General features: G+C 32.8%; 3 protein-coding genes across 3 annotated transcripts; all 3 read right to left on the bottom strand.

Annotated features, from left to right (window-relative positions):
* Positions 1 to 456: 456 nt before the first annotated feature.
* On the bottom strand, positions 457 to 3612 carry LOC114195132 (probable LRR receptor-like serine/threonine-protein kinase At3g47570). Its single transcript, XM_028085523.1, has 2 exons — positions 927 to 3612; positions 457 to 812 (listed from the first exon to the last, which is right to left on the bottom strand). The coding sequence occupies exons 1-2, from the start codon at positions 3610 to 3612 to the stop codon at positions 457 to 459; spliced, it is 3042 nt and encodes a 1013-aa protein (XP_027941324.1).
* A 2996-nt stretch (positions 3613 to 6608) lies between these two features.
* LOC114193051 (probable zinc metalloprotease EGY2, chloroplastic) lies at positions 6609 to 12543 on the bottom strand. Its single transcript, XM_028082752.1, has 12 exons — positions 12248 to 12543; positions 12086 to 12149; positions 10866 to 10997; positions 10316 to 10366; positions 10102 to 10212; positions 9945 to 10019; positions 9741 to 9846; positions 9556 to 9649; positions 8392 to 8545; positions 7573 to 7780; positions 7206 to 7366; positions 6609 to 7055 (listed from the first exon to the last, which is right to left on the bottom strand). Exons 1-12 carry the CDS (start codon positions 12409 to 12411, stop codon positions 6807 to 6809), a joined length of 1569 nt encoding a protein of 522 aa, XP_027938553.1. The 5' UTR covers positions 12412 to 12543; the 3' UTR covers positions 6609 to 6806.
* Positions 12544 to 13170: 627 nt separating this feature from the next.
* LOC114193985 lies at positions 13171 to 15205 on the bottom strand. The gene is made up of 5 exons (XM_028084000.1): positions 14909 to 15205; positions 14639 to 14740; positions 14437 to 14541; positions 14123 to 14327; positions 13171 to 13738 (listed from the first exon to the last, which is right to left on the bottom strand). The coding sequence occupies exons 1-5, from the start codon at positions 14936 to 14938 to the stop codon at positions 13359 to 13361; spliced, it is 822 nt and encodes a 273-aa protein (XP_027939801.1). The 5' UTR covers positions 14939 to 15205; the 3' UTR covers positions 13171 to 13358.
* Between the last annotated feature and the right edge of the window lie 3782 nt (positions 15206 to 18987).

Raw genomic sequence — 18987 nt, 5'->3', positions numbered from 1 at the left:
TACGAGAAGTTGCACACTCTTTTTTTTTTTCTTAATCAAGTAACAAATGTCCTTACAATTAAAAGGATTTACATTTTATTTTCTTTAACATTAAATAAAAATGTGCACATTATAATTATATCATTTCAAAATAAAATAACAAATAAACCGTGTTTGAATAATTCAAAATTGAACCATGGCAAATAAAAATATATAAATACAAATATAGGGCAGATACAAATCGGAAATAAATTGGACCATGGGCAACAAAATGAATTTGAAAGCATAGATTTCTTAGCTTTTAGGAAATACGTAAAAATGTGTTCTATCTCAAGGTCTTTCTTTCAAAGCCTTTCTCATTATTGAACAACAAATTACACCACGAAGCAGAACAGGAAGTTGAAAGGAGATTAACATGTGGAAGAGAAAAGATACAAGTGATGGAGGTAAGACTTAAGAAAAAATGTAACTAGTGACTCAGTGACACAGCCTCTGTTTGATTGAGTGCAGTTCCAGTACCACATCTTTTATGTCCATTCGATCAACAGCTAATTCTGCAGAACATTCAACTCCAATCCTTGCTAAGCCCACCAAACACTCCCTAATTTTTATTTCCATCATCCTTCTTCCTTCTTCAACAACTGGTACAAGCAAACGTGAATCTGCTATCTCAGTGACCCCTTCTGGAATTGCCATTTCGCAGAATTTGTGTAGACTTGCACCTTCACCAAACATTGCATCTGTTGGTCTCCTCCCTGTCACCATCTCTAACACAAGAATTCCGTAGCTGTACATATCTCCTTTAATTGATACTCGACAACCTGTTCCGTACTCTGTTTCCACCACCATTTTTATCACAACAAATTAAAATACATATATACTGATGTTGCCTCCGGGTAATTCAAAAAGCAGAGGTAGTCATTTTAAAGGATAGAGAAGAACTGTACCTGGTGGAACATATCCAATGGTTCCTCTAATTGCAGAGGAACTAACTTGATCTCTGCTGGAATTTCCCGTTGCCACATGAAGGAGTCTTGCTAACCCAAAATCACCCAAGTGAGCAACCATGTCATCATCAAGAAGAACATTGCTTGGCTTAATATCACAGTGAACTACAGCTTCCTCAGAACCATGATGAAGATAATCCAATGCATTGGCAACATCAAGAGCAATATTTACCACAAGATCAAGGTTGAGACTGAAATTTCTCGACTCGGGCTCAACGTTGTCGTGCAGCAAACTTTCTAGACTGCCATTAGGCATGAATTCAAAAACTATAGCCTTGAAATCTTTACCGTTATAATCAATACTTGAACAACAAGTCAAGATGTTGAGAAGATTCCGATGCACGATCCTTCCTAGAGCCTTGCACTCAGCTGCGAAACTCTTTGATGCCCCAACTGTTTCAAGATTCAATACTTTCACAGCTATAGGTGTCTTGAAAGGGAGAAGAGATCCACTATATACAGAACCAAAGCCTCCAGACCCTACCAAATTGGATGAAGAAAATCCATTGGTTGCTTTATGCAGCTCTCCATATGAAACCTTTACGTACTTGTTTTTAGGAGAACATGAAGTCGATGGTGTTTTGGGCCTTTTCCTGAACAAATAGATGCTGATAAACAGCGTTGAAGAAACCAAACCCACTCCAACGACAATTGCAGTGATGAGGATGAGTTTCTTTCTGAAAGACCTCTTGTGTTTCTTTGAGGGCAACTGAGAACATTCAGGAAGCTTCAGTTGAGGTATTCCGCCACAGAGATCCTTATTTCCGATGAGTGAAATTGCTGTAACATTATTAAAGACACCTTCGGTGGGAACCTCACCATAAAGATGGTTAAAAGACAAGTTCAAAGTATTCAAATAACTCAACTTTTGTAATTCTACAGGGATTGTGCTTGAGAAGTTGTTGTTAGAAAGATCTAGGAATTCAAGGGATCCTAAAGAGCCCAAGAACGAAGGAATGCTTCCGCAGAAGAAGTTACTCTGCAACACAAGCTCTGTTAACCCGGAACAAGCGCCAAGCTCTTTGGGCATTTCACCAGAAAATTTGTTTCCTTGAAGATATAATACGGAAAGGTGCTTCAAGTTTCCAAACTCTGAAGGGATGGAACCAGTGAAAGAATTGTATAAGTCAAGATTTACCAAACCCTCCAAATTGCCAAATGTTTGATTAGGGATATCTCCATTCAAGTTGTTGGTGGAAACACCAAATGACTGCATTCGTATGCAGTATTTAAGGCTAAATGGAATGTCTCCAACGAATCTATTTGTGTGCAGATAAAGTTCAGACAACATAGTAAGATTGCCGATGGCAGTAGGAATATTACCAGACAATTTGTTTTCTTGCAGGGCCAATCTTACTAGATTTTTAAGCCTTCCAATCGAATCTGGGACAGTTCCCTCCAGATAATTATCTGCCACCACGAAGTCGATTAAACCGATTAGCTGTCCAATTTCATCAGGTATCATTCCAGATATTCGATTCAACCCCATACTAAGAGTTGTCAGGTGGGTAGAAAAATTGCCTATGAGATCTGGAACCACGCCACCAAATCCATTACCATCCAAAAGAAGTAGGCGCAATTGAGTGCAATTGGTTAATGATGAAAGGAAATCCAAATCACTGGCTGTCCCTGTTCCAAAACTGTTGTACGCAATGTGAAACGTCTGAAGTCTCTTTAAGGTTCCCAAAGTGGGAGGAATTGGTCCACTTAAACCGTTTGAGGAGATCTCAAACGCTTGCAATCCGGTGATGTTGGATATTGAAGACGGGAAAGTTCCACTGAACTGGTTCCCTCCAACCAAGAATGCTCGAAGGTTTGGAAAAGCAAGTTGCATGTTTGGTGGAAAAGTACCAGATAACCGGTTTACCCCGAAAACAAAAATTTGAATATTGGAAAGGTTATAAAGAGAATCAGGCACTACTCCTGAAAAATCATTTAAACCAAAATTCAGCTCTTTCAAATTTGATAACCGACCCAAAACATGTGGTATACTTCCCACCAAATGATTTCTTGCCACTGTGATATTTTGGAGGGATGAAAGATTCCCCAAGGAAGGTGGGATAGTACCAACTAGATCATTGGCACCAAGAAGCAACTTATTAAGCCGTGTCATGGATCCAAGTCCAAACCAGGAGGGAATTTTTCCATTGAGTTTGTTGTACAACAAGTTAATGACCTCAAGTTTAGAGCAGTTGGTAAGGTACATAGGAATCTCACCATTTATATTGTTGTTGCTCAAGTCAAGAAGCTGCAACCTCTTTAGTCGACCAATTTGTGTCGGAATTTCACCATGCATGTTGATGTTGGAAAGAATGAGGGCTCTGAGGAACGTTAGATTTCCCAAGGATGGTCCAAGAGTACCATTCCAGTTCTGATTTTTCAAGTGCAAGACAGAGACTCTGATGTGGCCGCGACTGCATGTTACACCCTGCCACTCACATAAATGCAAAGAGTGGTTCCATGATGGAAGAGAATTAGGCACTCCATTGATAAGCTTCTTCTTCAAGGCAAGCAAAGCTACCTTATCACTCTCTGAACTCAAAACAAGAGCAACCGTAGCTGGTGTCGTGTACACCAAGGTTTGTGAAACAACACTGAGAAGAAACAGTACTACTGTTAGAGCCATTGTTTTGCATAGAGTAAGATACGAAGTGCATACATGAAATGTTTATCTTAGGTAACTTATTTCTGGACTAAACTTTTCTCCACTACATCACTCTTGATTTAAAAAAGAAAAAAAAGGACATTAATTTATTGACTAAACTTTTTTAATGACTAAAATCCAATGGGCTAAACTTATTTATTGACTAAACTTTTTTCCACTGCATTCACTGTTGATTTTAAAAAAAAATAGATATTAATTTTTCATATTTTCATAATTGGAGTCCTGGTAAAAGACAGTTGAAGAAGTGCTCTTTTTATTTTGATATATTATAAAAATATTGTTGTTAACTAGTATGATAAATAGATCGATTCATAAGTTTTAAAAAGCTATACATGTTTAAGAACATTTTTTTTTCAAGAAAAGATTACTTTACAAATTTTTCAAAACAGGTTATAACAAGGTACTATTTTTATAAAAAAGAGATTACTTTTTAATTTACAGATATAGTTCATTTTTTTGAGGTTTCACTTTAAACTAATCTATTTTTTATTTTTTACAATGAAGAACAATTCAATTTGTGTTGATCTATTTCTTACAATTAAACCAATTCAACCGTGTACGCTTATATTAATTTATTTAGAAAAATATTATTATTATTATTATTATTATTATTATTATTATTTTAAACAACTTTCAAAAATAAGATGTACATATAGATTTAGATGAAGTTTAGATAGTGTTTGTGCATCTAAAAAACATGTAGTTCAATTTTTGCATGTGGGTCAGAGGATATATATTATCGATGAATTTATTCTATAACTAGGTTTATTTTTCAACAAAAAAATAGCAGTGAATATAAAAGCAAAATAAAAATAACATTGCAAGTTGATTTTGTCTCAAAAAGTAGCAAGAACGAGAGTTGAGAAGGATTAAAGTCCTGGTTTCTTATTTGTCGTAATTCCAAAAATTATATTTGTAAGTAATTCGTATATTTAAATGGTTAAATTATACTTTTTGGTTTTATTTTTACATTACTAAATTTTTAAAAATTTTATGTTCATTTCAATTACCAATTCTGTTTGGATTTATTTTGGTCTAATTAAACCTTAGACGTATCATATTTATATAAGGTATAATAAAAGAATAATTTAACTGATTAAAATATAATATATATATATATATATATATAAAAGACTAAAAAATTGATTAAAATTCTATTCTTTCAAATTTCAGATATTAAAATTAAAAAAAAAACTAATAGAAATTAAATAAAAAATATTTTAAAAAAAATAACGCATCCTGGCTATTCTAAGTAGGGCATTATTAAATAATGAAGAAAGTGGAATTAAAAGCATTGGCATAATTTTATTCAATGATTTTGTTAAAAGATAGGAATGAGTTGGCAACAAAGAAGGATCTTAAAATTTTTTTAGTGAGACTTGGAAATTAGGAGTCTTCAGCTTTGTAAGACAAGGGGCTGTGAATGATTAGATAGTAAAAAAGTGAGGCCTGTAAGAGAGCATGGCCATATTTTAATAAAAAGTTGTACGAAAAGTTTGTAACATTTACATCTCTATTGCATCAGTAATTGTCATTAATTTGGGTCATTAATCTGGTTTCACACATTAATTGTCCACCCAAACTTTAATTTTTTGATGCAAAAGAAAAACTACTTCAATATGACAAGAAGTCAAGATTGGGTTCATAAAACAAATATCTCAGTGATGTAATTAGTGAAAGTTAATCAAAACACCATGATCATGGCAAGATTCTACAAACCCACTTACACCAACAAGAGTCCACCACTCATGTTAAAGATGCATTACAACCTCATATTCGTTAAAATAAGATGATTAGATTTAATTATATGTAATATACTTATCTCTTTTGAAATCTGATAATTTTAGTTTAATTTTATCAGTAAAAGTGTTGTGATGGATTAGAAGAAGAAATGTCTATAATCTGAAGTAGATTATCTTGTGATATGAATTTTTTAATGTATTGAATTTGATATTTTTATTATAATTTTGTCATTAAAAGATGTTGTGATGTTTAAGAAAAATAAGTATTTATAATATGATATATACTGTTGGAGGTAAATTAGCTGATATATCAATACATTAGAGTTAAATAAAAAAGGAATCAAATCTTTTTAAAAAAAATTAGAGTAAAAATATTTTAGAAGAAATTATGAGTGTCATTTTAAGTTAGCTTCTAACTTTTATTAACAAACAAACCTGTTTAGTCAATTAGTAGTATTTATTAAAATAATTGATTTAATAACTTGTAATATTTTTAAGATGCTTCTTTAAATAACATTTTAACTTCTAGTTTCTTAATCATTATTTACTGTCCTTAAAACATTTATTAAACTTACTATTTTTTTCCCAAGGAGGAATTTTATTATTCAATTATAATTTTTATTATATGCTCTAATTTTTTTTTATACATTTTACTTTAGCTATTCACTATTTACGTATTTATTTTATTAGTTAACACTACATTTATGATATTAATATACAGTCATATTACCATATTAAGCAACATATATTATTGTGCTTATTTATAATGTCTATCATGTTATTTTCATTTTAAATTTAATTGAAACATTTAAAATATAAGACTGAGAAATAAGAAGAAGAAAATGAAACCAAAAAATTAATTACAACAATTTTAAATATAAATAAAAATTAAAAAATTTTAAGATTAATTCAAAACTAAGCTTGTAATTGCTCAAAAATATTTTTATTATAAAATAAATTTATAAAAGCATTTATCTATTATTTAAATTGATAAATTTAATACGTCATTTTTAACCACTTTCCTTATTCAACTATAAAACTACATCTGAAACAGAGTTGACCTTTTCAACTTTAAACTGGCTCATTACTTTTGCCGAACAAAATGTAAAACATCCTTAAACTTTAAAAACATGATACATATCTTGCTTTCAAAATTTCAAGTATTTTTTGTGTTTTCCATCCATTATACGCTGTGAGAAGTTGGAATTTAAAATTAAAAAAAATGTTCATTGTTAATGAATCAGGAATAACTAAACTATGATGTTTGCAGCCTAAAAATTTGACGTGTGATTATTCACCCGGAATGAGCCAACGTTGAAAGTATTATTCACCAAAAATCCTACCTTCTAATCTGTTATAAAATTTTCTAGCAGTCTAAAGGGACACTGCCAGAGTTCAATGAGGCAACTATGTCTAGAAACTTGTGAGGGTTTCGTCTGTAAATGGGAAAGGATATGGGAGGCATACCAACAAGCCTAAGAGCAAAACTGTTATTCCAATGGCAACATATTTCTCATCAGGATCAGTTATTTCCTCAGAGAGTGGTGCAATTGGACCTCTTTGCAAGAAGAAAATGAGAACTACCCAGTAGAAAGCTACATCATTAACCAGTGACGAGAGTCCCAGTAACGCAATTGAAACTCCTGTGAAGCGTAATGAAGCCTGTGGAATAGACTGAAGTCAGTATCTTCACGTAAAGGAAACAAAGGAAGCAACTATGTGATGTAATTAGTCAAATATTATCATGATACTCACAAATCAAGTTTTGCTTATAAGAGTTTGCTTGTTCAAAAATATTACTAAATCTTGTACCTTTCTTCCCCATAGGGCAAAAGAAATTCGCCCTCCATCAAGCTCTCCGGCTGGAATGCTGTTAATGGCATTGATAAGGAGTCCTGCCCAAGCCCAAATCACAAGAGGGTTGATAGAAATTGCGGTTCCTTCCTTGAGAACGTTACCAAGAAGCAGCTTTGCTAAAAAAGTAAATAAAAATGGTCACTACATATTGATAAAAGTATTAAGTACTACATCGGGCAGCCACTGGATTTAATTTGTTGCTCTTCTGTGGTAGTAATAATAGCAAATAAATGCTCATTTTAAATTATTTTGATAAACCCATAAATGAATGCAGACACAGTCTATCTAAATTTCTTTATGCTTACTATAGTGAGTAGCTTACCAATACCGCCGGCAAGAAACGACTCGTGAAACACAGAAGCATCAACAACAACACCAAGACCATCACTGGGAGGCAAGACAAAACCAATAAGCAGAAGCAAAAGACCCAAGAAATAGCCAGCTAATGGTCCGGCAGCTGCAACCTTGAGCAGATCTTCACGATTGGGTACTATGTTTCTTATCCTCGTAATGGCACCAAAGGAGCCTATCTGCCGACCAAATTACGCATCAGATTTCTGTATCTCGTATTAAGATGCTAGAAATTCTATATAACAAGAGAAAATTTGGCCATTGGCCAATATCTAATTGTACATATCAGCAAAATGTCCGTTTGAATATCGACACCAAATTATACCATATTAAATTAGTTGGCAATAAACATGAGAAGAAAAGACATCACTCCATCTCTACAGCACCACAATATTAACCAATCCAGGAGAATTAAGATGAATGCCACCATTTTCAGACACCAATTACAGTCATGCAATTCCGAAGGCAAGATTTGACTTTGTAGAAAAGCAACAGAAGCAATTCCCAAATGACAATGTAACAAAAGGTCTCACGCAATTTAATACCAACCACCAGTTATAATGTGCAAGACAAGCACAGATGGAATGCTTCAAATTGTCATGCATCAACAAGGATAAAAAATAATCCAACATAAAAATAAATGCATGCTCTATGCAAGTATACATACTCCGAATGATTTAAGTAATACATACCAGATGAAAAACATGATACCCTCCATTATTGTCATTTAATTGAAGAAATATCTTTACCAAAAAAATATGATAGAAGATAAATAATTTTATCTTATAACCTGCCAGCTAGGAACAAAGTACGGGACCCCAAGTTTAACTCCAGTGTCTTTGGCAGCTAAAAAGTGACCAAGCTCATGTACCCCCAGAATAAGTGCAGTAACAAGGGCTCCAGGTAGGCCATCCTTTAACAAGTTCAGATTATCGAAAGATGATCTGGAACATTAATAATAGTAATTTGGTGAAACATAAAAAATGTGTAGTAAACTAACAAATATCTTCTTATATGTAGAATAATTATTCATAAACATTTAAGAAATAAATCTTTAACTGATAATCAAGTGCTAAAGCCTATGCACACCAATCTAAACTTATGCTGTAATTAGAACCTACAATATATGGAAAATACTTTCACTAGCATTTGGTTCAAAAAAAAGTTCTATTTTTTTTTTCACTTTTAATTACAAGAAAAATCACTTTATTTTCACTTTTCTCATTTGCAAAAAGTTTGCATGACATGTCTTTGTTTCACACAAAAAAAAAAATGTTCAGTTTTCTTTTTAAAACTTTCACTTTTACTTGAAAATTCTCCTTATTTTCACTTTCGTTATCTTCAAAAAGGTTTGAATGAAAACAGTGAAATTAAAAGACATGTTGTAATTAAAGTGAAAACAGAATAACTTAACTAAACCAAGTGATTTCTAAATTTTATTGAATAATTATAAATGCATACCAAATTGAAGCATAATGGAACAACTAATCAACCAAGATAATACAAAAAGACCAATGAATTATTCCTATGAAAGCTGGACCAGAATTCATCACTAGTTGAAGTAATTATTGAACCAAATGACACCTAAATTTCCCTTTGTAGTTATAGGTGCATACGAAATTGAAGCATCTATAATACGAAACAATCAGTCAACCAGGAAAATGACAACAAGAAATAAAGATTTATTCCTATGAAAAAGACAACAATTCATCACTAATTAAATTATTTTATGAGACCATCCTATTTAAGAATATACAGCCTGGAAGATAGACATGTATTTACCTAAACAATGTATTTGTAATACTTTTGAACTTATTACTCAAGCGAAGGAGTATACACGATTGTATCAGTATAGTAAATAAAACACATGAAATAGTTTTGTGTGACAGAACACTCTTGCCTAAGACATATCAACGTATGAAGTGACAATTTAAGGCATAAGAAAACAGCTCACAATAAATCGGATTGCAAAGCAGGAACATTGCGAATAAGTAAGGTAAAAACCGTAACCAGTCCAAAAGCTCCAGCAGCAAACCACTCAGGTACGGCTGCCATTATAAGTAACACCAGAATTACAAATGATGAGCTTTACGAAAAACAATTTTTGATCCACAATGTTGCAAAAGCTAAAACAAGTACCAGTTGTCTCTGGTTGTAAGGTTGTTCTTGGAACTACAACAGCCACTGGCTTGTCATCCTCTGGATTTACTAAAAGAAAAAGCTTGTACTCGTCTCCAAAATTATCCTACAATAATAACCATGCATAAATATAGTTCAGACATTGATTTAGACTAGAATCGCTCACAAAATCACTTAAGCAGAGAAATAGAAAATACTACACACTTTCAATCTCTTAGAAATTTTATCATAACTTTTAGCAGCTTGCCCTCGCAAGTTCCCTTTGAACAACACTCCACCCTGGCAGAAAAGAAGGACCCAAACTTCATACAAGACCTATTCACGTTAGGAAAAATACATTATAGGAAAGATAGGCTCACACCTCATAAGGATCTTGGCTTGTTACAAAAAAGGTATCGAAGCCAAAAACTTGGTTCCTTAAAATTTCGATTGTTTCCTTAGGAATTTTTATTGCTTCATCCAATTTCTGAGGCTGTAAAAACACATAAATAACAGAAACATGGAAAAATTAAAAACAAAAACAGAAAAGAGAATGGCTCTTCTAAAGGAGGAAATACTTGATACAGAGTAATCACCTTCACACCTGGCAGAGGTGACCCACTGGCAACTTCATCGCTATCCAAACTCTGTTCTAACCATAAGGCCGTAGAATGAGAGATAATAAAAGTATCACATAATGTTCCTAACTTCAAATGACAATTTTATTTTCATCTTTTCTCTTTTTGAGTACTCAAACTGATATTGAATCCATGAAAGAATAGTTATAATATTTATTAAGGAGATTATAGCAGCATACAAAATTGATGGAATCAGAGTGGCAAAACTAGGTATCATTTTAAGGATTTAGTTCTGACAAATGGTGGTGACGCAGACTTATTAAAAACATTTTATCGCAGCCTAAAAAATTCTTTACACATTATAAGTAAATAAGAAATGAAATCAATTGCATAAGATAAATTCTTGAGTACATTATGTCCGTGAGTAACAGGTTTTATAGAAGTCTTCAACAATAAGATAATAAACAATGAGAAGAGAGTGCATGTGTGTGTGTATACTGAACAACCTTTGCCAACATATTTGTATCTAATCAAACTTATAATGGAAATTCACCAAGTCAAACATTACCTGCACATCATTTTGATCCTTATTTGCATCACTAAATTCATTTAGTTGTTCTCCATCTACAGGAGCAGAGGTACTTTGCACAGAGGAATCTTCCGAAGGTAGTGTTTCTCCATTTTTATATGCTTCTTTCTCCTAGGTAAATTAAAAATTGCATATTGTCAGGGTAAAAGCATGTCTAAATTGTGTTTGAGTGCAAACAATATAAGGAAAAAAAATATTTATTTTTATCCTAATAACTAAAACACAACCCATTAAATTATGTTGAATTAAAATTTGCTGAAAGGTCCACATTCCAACTGACAACTTTTGCCTTTTTGATCCCCTCTCTATCTCTATTCAACGTATAAGCTGTTTTCAAGGCAAGAAGTTTGTTCATTTGAATTGATTTTTTGTCTAAATCCATCCATGTGATCCACTAAAGTAAGCACAGCTCTCTAACACATTTTGTTTTTCATTTAGGAGACTCAAAAGATTGTCTTATCTGAAGAAAACCTAACTCCTTGGCTTCTTGCACCAAAAGTTATTCGTTATGTATTCCAATTTGGCTTAACGATGTTTTAAGTACCTAGTAAATTTAGGTGTTTTGATTGAGTCTGTTAAAAGATTTTACTTTCTATTGAGGTAATAAAACTTAATTAAGGCTCCAATTTATCCACCATTTTCATAAATTGAAATGAGAGAGAGCATTAATAGAACGTAACGGTAGTATAATTCATCCTCATACTTCTCCTTCACAATCAAATATCATTTGGGAGTTGAGACCTCAAACTAGCCAGCTGCAAGCGTTAACAAACGAGTTCAATAAAAAATCCAACTCTCATCAAATTGTGCTGAAATACGGCAAGCCTGTAAGGAAGCCTTTGGCTTAGTTGATGAAGATAAGTAAACGTTCAAGAGTGTCATACATTGAATGATAAATTTAAAATATTTAACGAAAAATATTTATTAAATTAAAAGCACAAACACTATATTAAAAGTATTAAATACTACTTAAGCATTGTCTTATTATCATTCGTTAGCAGACCCGAAAAGAAAACATGCAAGAAATTTCGAGCAATTATGGAAAGTTAAATTAAATTCAAGTCAGAAGTCATCATGATATCACACTTCAACTTCTGAAGCCTAATGTCAGTGAAAACGAACATGCTGACTCCTGAAGAAAAATCCAGCAACAAAAGGAGTTAAAAAAAATGCAAAAACAGGCAGCAAACTGAAAGTACCGTCTCGTCGCCGCCGTTTTGTGGCTCAGTAACACTACAAGCAATCCCTCGCCTCCGGCTCGATCTATTCCAGTTGAAAACCCAACGGCATTTGAAGCCAAATCAGCAACAATCGGAAAACAGAACGATATCCGGTACATAGAAAAAGAAACTCGTACCTACCTCGGGTTCCGGAACAACTTGAACGAAGTAAACCGACAACGCGAATGAGGAAAGCCGTGGGAGCGGTGAAAACGGAGATCAAATTCGAAGCAAGAGGTGCAGCGGGACAGAGGAGGGAGGAGATTCCCGCGAAAAGCTGATGGAGCTGCTAGCGAGAGACTCATGGTTCCGTTTGGAGCGAGCAGTGCCTCTAATTGAGATGAAACCCTAGCGCCATTGAAACGAATGAAGATTGAAGAAATCGGTGGAGAAGATGAAGCAGTGGCAACAAGGAGGAATCAATTATCCGCTATAATTTTTCTTAAATACCCGCGCAATGATATTTTCCGCAGGGACGAATATGAAGCGGGCGGAGTTCCGAAGGCCAATCAGCGCTTGACACCTAAGTGGATTAAACGACTAGATAGAATCCTTTTGTTTTTCTTTATTAATTTTTTTTATTGAATTTGCAACGTGGAATATAAACAGGACACGCGTTTGTTATGGGAATTTCTTGTCCTATTATGCAAACTTAATGATAAACATAACTACTGTAAAAGTCATGTTTATTGCAATATATTACAAACCGCAACTTTTCATATTAATAAAAAATAAAATCTTTATTTGTCATCACTTTGTTATTATTATCTATTTTTTTTAAATAAATCAAGATATTTAATATTGTAATCTTCCTTAAACTTCAAATCTTTTAAGATCCCTATTAATAGTTCTTCTTAGAACATAATCACAAGACAAAACGATCAAAACATATACATCACTAAAGTTGGTTTTACCTCTTTTGACAAAACATAGAAGTTAAACTTTAGTCAATATACTTTAAAATCATCTATCTATTGACAACCGTGTTGAATATTTTTTATGGTTTAGATTAAAGTCCTGCTTCTTAGTTTAGATTTCAAATTCATTGGCCCTGGACAGAACAGAACATGGCAAATTTTAACTATTAGTGGGAGAACAATTTAATTGCACCTTTGTTTAGGATCTCATGTTAATGTTAGACAATGTAACAAAAATAAATCAATTGAGACATCTTCAGTGTCTCATGGATAACAAGTGGATACGTATGAGCCTAGCCTACTTGCAATGGCAAAACAATGGTCAATAGATTCATTTACTTGCATTCTGGTTTTTCATCCCATCTACACCTGCGCCTTCTACTACTGCCACTTCGAGGAGCTTCATACTGCCCAATCATCTTTTCAATTTGTTCAGATAATGGTGGAATTGGAAAGTGGACATATTCTTTATCCTCATCACCACCATTACCAATCCATCCATAGTAACCTTCACGCTTGTGACTCGGAAGAGGATTAAATGCTTTTGAAGATTGAATCATAAGAGCCTTGTCAGAAGGGCTCTTAACTTTGTTCACAATGGTGCTATTGTCATTGATTCCTTTGACATGATCTGAAGACTTTTGCTCATTTTTTGACTTGTTCGTGCCTTGTTCAGGTCCTCCTACTGCAGCCTGCAAGGCCAGATCCCCAACATCTACAAATTGACAGGTTTAGCATAAGCAGAATAATAGTCAGAGTAAGTGTTACTTTACTCTTCTGGGAAATCAGACATTTTTCTCAAATGTGATGCAGTTAAGCAGCAATTATCATGTCTTTGAATTCAGAATCAGAACTATTGTTTTGAATTACAGAAAAAACTTCAACTTCTATCTTAGTTTTGGTTCAGTTTAATGAATTATAAATACTAGATAATAAGTCTAGTGAATAAATAATTGTGAATGTCATCCAAAGAGATATACCAATTATCAATTATCAACCTTGATAATTGAAGTTCAGAACGCTAAAACTCTTGATGGCAGTGAAGGGTTATGCTAACATATTTCAAATGGGTGCAATTGAGAGGATGTAATAAAATTACCAATTTCTAGATTGTCGAGTAATGCATCTCCTTGATCACTGGATTGAGTAGTTAAGTCAAAAGCATCACTACCAGTATGCAATACAGTGATTTCAGACACCAGTCCAGAAGAACCAACATCAGAAATCCCAGCACATGAAGGACCAACATCAGAAATCCCAGCACATGGTGTCACATTATTAACACCATCTCCTCTTTCACCATCCTGCAAATAAAGTACACATTACTTTGCCTAAAACAAATAAGTAACATTCAAGAGAATTCTTTCAAAAAAATCATTTGATTGTACATTCTGCAGATGCTAAACATTTCACCTTATCTTTTTCTGCAGCAACTTCTTGTTTGCTAAGTAAGGTCTCGATTAAGAGCTTGTAAGAGGTCTCTTCAATAAAGGGCCATCCTTGAGTTCCACCATACACCTGAAAAACCCCACAGGTTAAAATGAAAACCAAAACTCTAAAAACGAAACATTTAGCATTTTTCTTCCTTTAGATCTTCAGAGAAGAGAAAACCAACATCGAGAAGCTCTTCAACCGTTTCTCGAGTCAGTCTTGTCCCAAATCCAAATTGACGCATTGCGTCCAGGGCAGCATCCATGCGCGTGGTACCCGTCGTCCTCTGCAGACAAAAGAAAGAGGAACACTCGAAAACACGTTAAAACGAAAGAGGAAGAAAAAATTAAAACTTGATAAACATAACATGAAAAAATTCAGAGGTTTTAGAAAAAAAAAATTAAGGAAGGTGAGAAATAAGGGGGAATGAACAAGAAAGCTTGAAATGAAGGACCTTTCTGGGTTTTCGTTCCCTTGACGCCATTTCCAAGCCTCCTTTCAGCGCAAGAAAAAAAAAACTTTCTTTCCTTCTAGTTGAGTTGGTGAGGAAGAGAATACGGTGAATAAAATGAAAGGGAAAAAATACACTTCAAAATTGAAATGTGTAACTGGTTCGGTATCCTCTGCGAGCTTCACTAAGAGAAGGTTCCATGAGAGTGTATATTACAACTTATGTAAATATTAACAAAGGTGAACAAAAACAACATTTTCATTTGGGGAAATGTTTCTTTGACACTCAACTTATAAGGGGAATATAGTCGAGAAAATGGAACCCTTTCATTTATTACATTTTTGTGCGGTTGCGAGAAAACAAACAGAGGATGGAAAGAGAATAAAAAAGAAAGAAAGAATTAAAAAAGTATGGGAGGAACAAGAAGTTTGATATTTTTACCTAGAACACGGTATATGAATTAAAAAATTACTTAGATAAATAAATATGTGTATAGCATAATTGTTTTAGGTCAAATTTCGATTTTTGAGAACATCTGATTAAAAGAAAATTAGTTAAAAAATAAATCACAACTCGATTCTCAAGAATAAAATTTTAAATTATAACTTAAAGGAAATGGATTAAAAAAAAGTTAGAATTTTTTTTTTTTCATGGTTCAATTTTTCGGAAACCAAATTCTAATCGGAAAAAAAAAACACGCTTGATTTTTGAAGAGGAGTAAAAGAAAATATTTGTATAATAGGTTATTATCATTATATGTCGGAATATTTTTATGTTAATTGTAGTGTTTTTTTAACCTTTCTCCTCTTCCAAACCATATTTTTTTCTCCTTCTCTTCCGACCAAACTTTACGTTATATTGTTGAGATCAATCCATTAAATTTAATTAAACAAATATTAGTATTAATTAATTTGACAAATAAATATATATATTTTGATAAAAAATGATTGTGAAATATTGTCACGATATGTAAATGCTAAAATTTTTTATATACTATATTATTATTGGATTATATATTTTTCATATATGAATTGCTGTGAAATAATGTAATTATATATATATATAACATTAATCTTATATATATAAACTATTTAATATTGTATTTTTGTTTAAAATTTTAAGATAATACGGTTATGGTGTTAGAATTAATTGACGAATTAATTTTAATAGTGACTCATTTGAAATATTATGATGGATCCAATTGTGATTTAATAAAATATAAAGATTTATTGGTTATTATTATGGGAAGTGATAATAAAAAAAATAAAGATAAAATAAAATAAAAACCAACTTGATGGACGTTGGTATAAAAAGGAATTGGAGTTCTGTCTCTGGACATAAGGTTCTTTTCACATTAACCCATCAAGAGAAAGAAAGGCAAAGAGATCGAAGAGCATACAAGATTACAAATTTGAACAACGCATATTCACAGGATCTCTCATTGATCAAGGTTAGTGCTCTATTATGTTTTATCCTGTGAGAATCATAAATCTTAAATATTCTTAATTAGTTTTTACATGTGATATCAGAGTAAGGTTATAGGATTTATGATTCTCCTATTATATAATGTTTCTCTTATGTTTTCTCCTAATGTTATAAACCCTAATTTAATTTTATAAACGATGTTGCTGCCATTAAAATATTGTATTCACTGTTGCCATTAATCAGAATTTATGCGTGCGCGTGCTTTACTGTAATGGTGTTTTGTTTTTAATTGGCAATTGAATGAAGATATAATAATACTGTTATGTGCGAAAATGTTATTATTATTATTATTTTATTTTATTTTAATTTAGAATAAAGTAATGTGTGAATGGCTTAAAAACGGTTAGTGTGTGAATGGCAAAGTGAATGGCATTGAAAGTTTAAAAAACCCACCTGTGAACGTGTTTTTTGAAATGAGGTAGTGAATGGAATAAAACTACCCATGTCTGAACGTGCTTAGGGAAAATAGGTAATGTTTTGATTGGTTTACGTCACCAATAAAATTAATATTAATTATTTTATTTATATAAATAATTAATTATTTTATTTTAATTTATAATAATATTTATGGTTGTTATTGTTAAATTAAAATTAATGAGGATGTTATATAAATTTTATAGCAATTAAATGTATGTGTATTTATTTATTTGAAATTAAGTATGATAAATTTTGTTAGTCACCAAATGACCAAAATTTTAAAGTTTATATGATTTCAAATTATTAATGTTTTTTATTTTAATTACCCATAGTATGGATGCTAAATTATGAATAATTAAATTTATGGGTTAATTGAAATTCATTAATTATAAGACATTTAAGAATCGCCCAAAGGTTGATTAATTGTTCTCATAATTAATGAACATGATTGTAGATAATTTTGTATGCGTCACTAGTTTTATTTATATACCCAAAGGTAGTAGGTGATTCTAGTTTATGCATATTTTAATTATCAATAATGTTATAATATGATTAGCATCATTATGTTTATGTTTGTATATTATTGGATCTCCCAAAGGAGAACATTAGTATGCATAGAATGATTGTTTATATCTGAATCTGTTTTTACGTTTAGTTTTATGACTCAAAGCATTGATGTTAGGCATGTGTTAATTGTAGTCTCTATTCCGATATCTTTACACTCGCATGCTTCGTCTGTTCCAGTCTTTAATGGGTTGAATTTCCCTGACTGGAGTGAGCAAGTCCAATTTCACTTAGGTGTGTTGGATCTTGATCTAGCTTTTCAAGTTGAAAAGTCGGCTGCTATCACGGATGCTAGTAGTAATGAAGAGAAAGCCCATTACAAAGCTTGGGCAAGATCAACCAGACTTAACTTAATGTTTATGAGAATGAGCATAGCAAGCAATATAAAGTCAGCTCTTCCCAAAACTGATGATGCAAAAGAATGAAATTTGTGGAAGAACGCTCCCAAACTGCTGATAAGTCTCTCGCAGGGACACTGATGAGTACGTTGACCACTATGAAGTTTGACGGTTCGCGTACTATGCATGAGCATGTGATCGAGATGACAAATATCGCAGCAAGACTTAAGTCTTTAGGAATGGCAGTGGATGAAGGTTTTCTCGTGCAGTTCATTCTGAACTCATTACTGTTTGAGTATGGCCCGTTCCAGATGAACTACAACACCATGAAGGACAAGTGGAATGTGCATGAATTGCACAGTATGCTAGTTCAGGAGGAGACCCGACTGAAGAACTTAGAAAGCCACTCTATTCAGTATGTGAAGAATCAAGGAGCTGTTGGAAAGAAAGTTTCTAAGAAACATGGAAAGGGTAAAGGACCACTGAAGATTGACAAGTCCTCAACCAAAATCCAGAAGAAAAATGACAAATGTCATTTCTGCGGGAAGTCTGGACATTTCCAGAAGGACTGCATAAAGCGTAGAGCTTGGTTCGAAATGAAAGGTGAGCATAATGCTTACGTATGTTTTGAATCAAACTTAACTGAAGTTCCCCATAATACGTGGTAGATTGATTCTGGATGTACGACTCATGTTTCTAATGTGATGCAGAGATTTCTTACAACCCGAACCATAAACCCAAATGAGAAGTTTGTCTTCATGGGCAATAAAGAGAAAGTTTGAGTGGAAGCGGTCGGGACTTATCGTCTAATCCTCGACACTGGATATCACTTAGACCTTATGGATACTTTTTATGTACCTAGTATCACTAGGAATTTAATTTTTTTGTCTAAGCTTGATGTTGCTGGATACTCTTTTAAGTTTGGGAATGGTTGTTTCAGTTTGTTTAAGCGTACTTTTATGATTGGATCTGGTACACTTTATGATGATTTATATAAATTGAATTTGGATAATTTATATGCTGAAACTCTTATGACTTTGCATCACAATGTTGGCACTAAACGTAGTTTAGTGGATGAACGATCTGCTTATTTGTGGCATAAACGTTTGGGACATATTTCCAAAGAAAGGATGCAAAGATTAGTAAAGAATGAAATCCTTCCTGATTTAGATTTTACTGATCTGAATGTGTGTGTGGATTGTATTAAAGGCAAACAAACTAAACACACAAAGAAAGGAGCCACGAGAAGACTCAACTTCTTGAAATCATACACACTGA

This window comes from Vigna unguiculata, chromosome 8 (assembly GCF_004118075.2).
Source record: "Vigna unguiculata cultivar IT97K-499-35 chromosome 8, ASM411807v1, whole genome shotgun sequence".
Lineage (NCBI taxonomy): Eukaryota > Viridiplantae > Streptophyta > Magnoliopsida > Fabales > Fabaceae > Vigna > Vigna unguiculata.
Note: the sequence above shows the minus strand (reverse complement) of the source record. Positions and strands in the feature narration are given on the sequence as shown.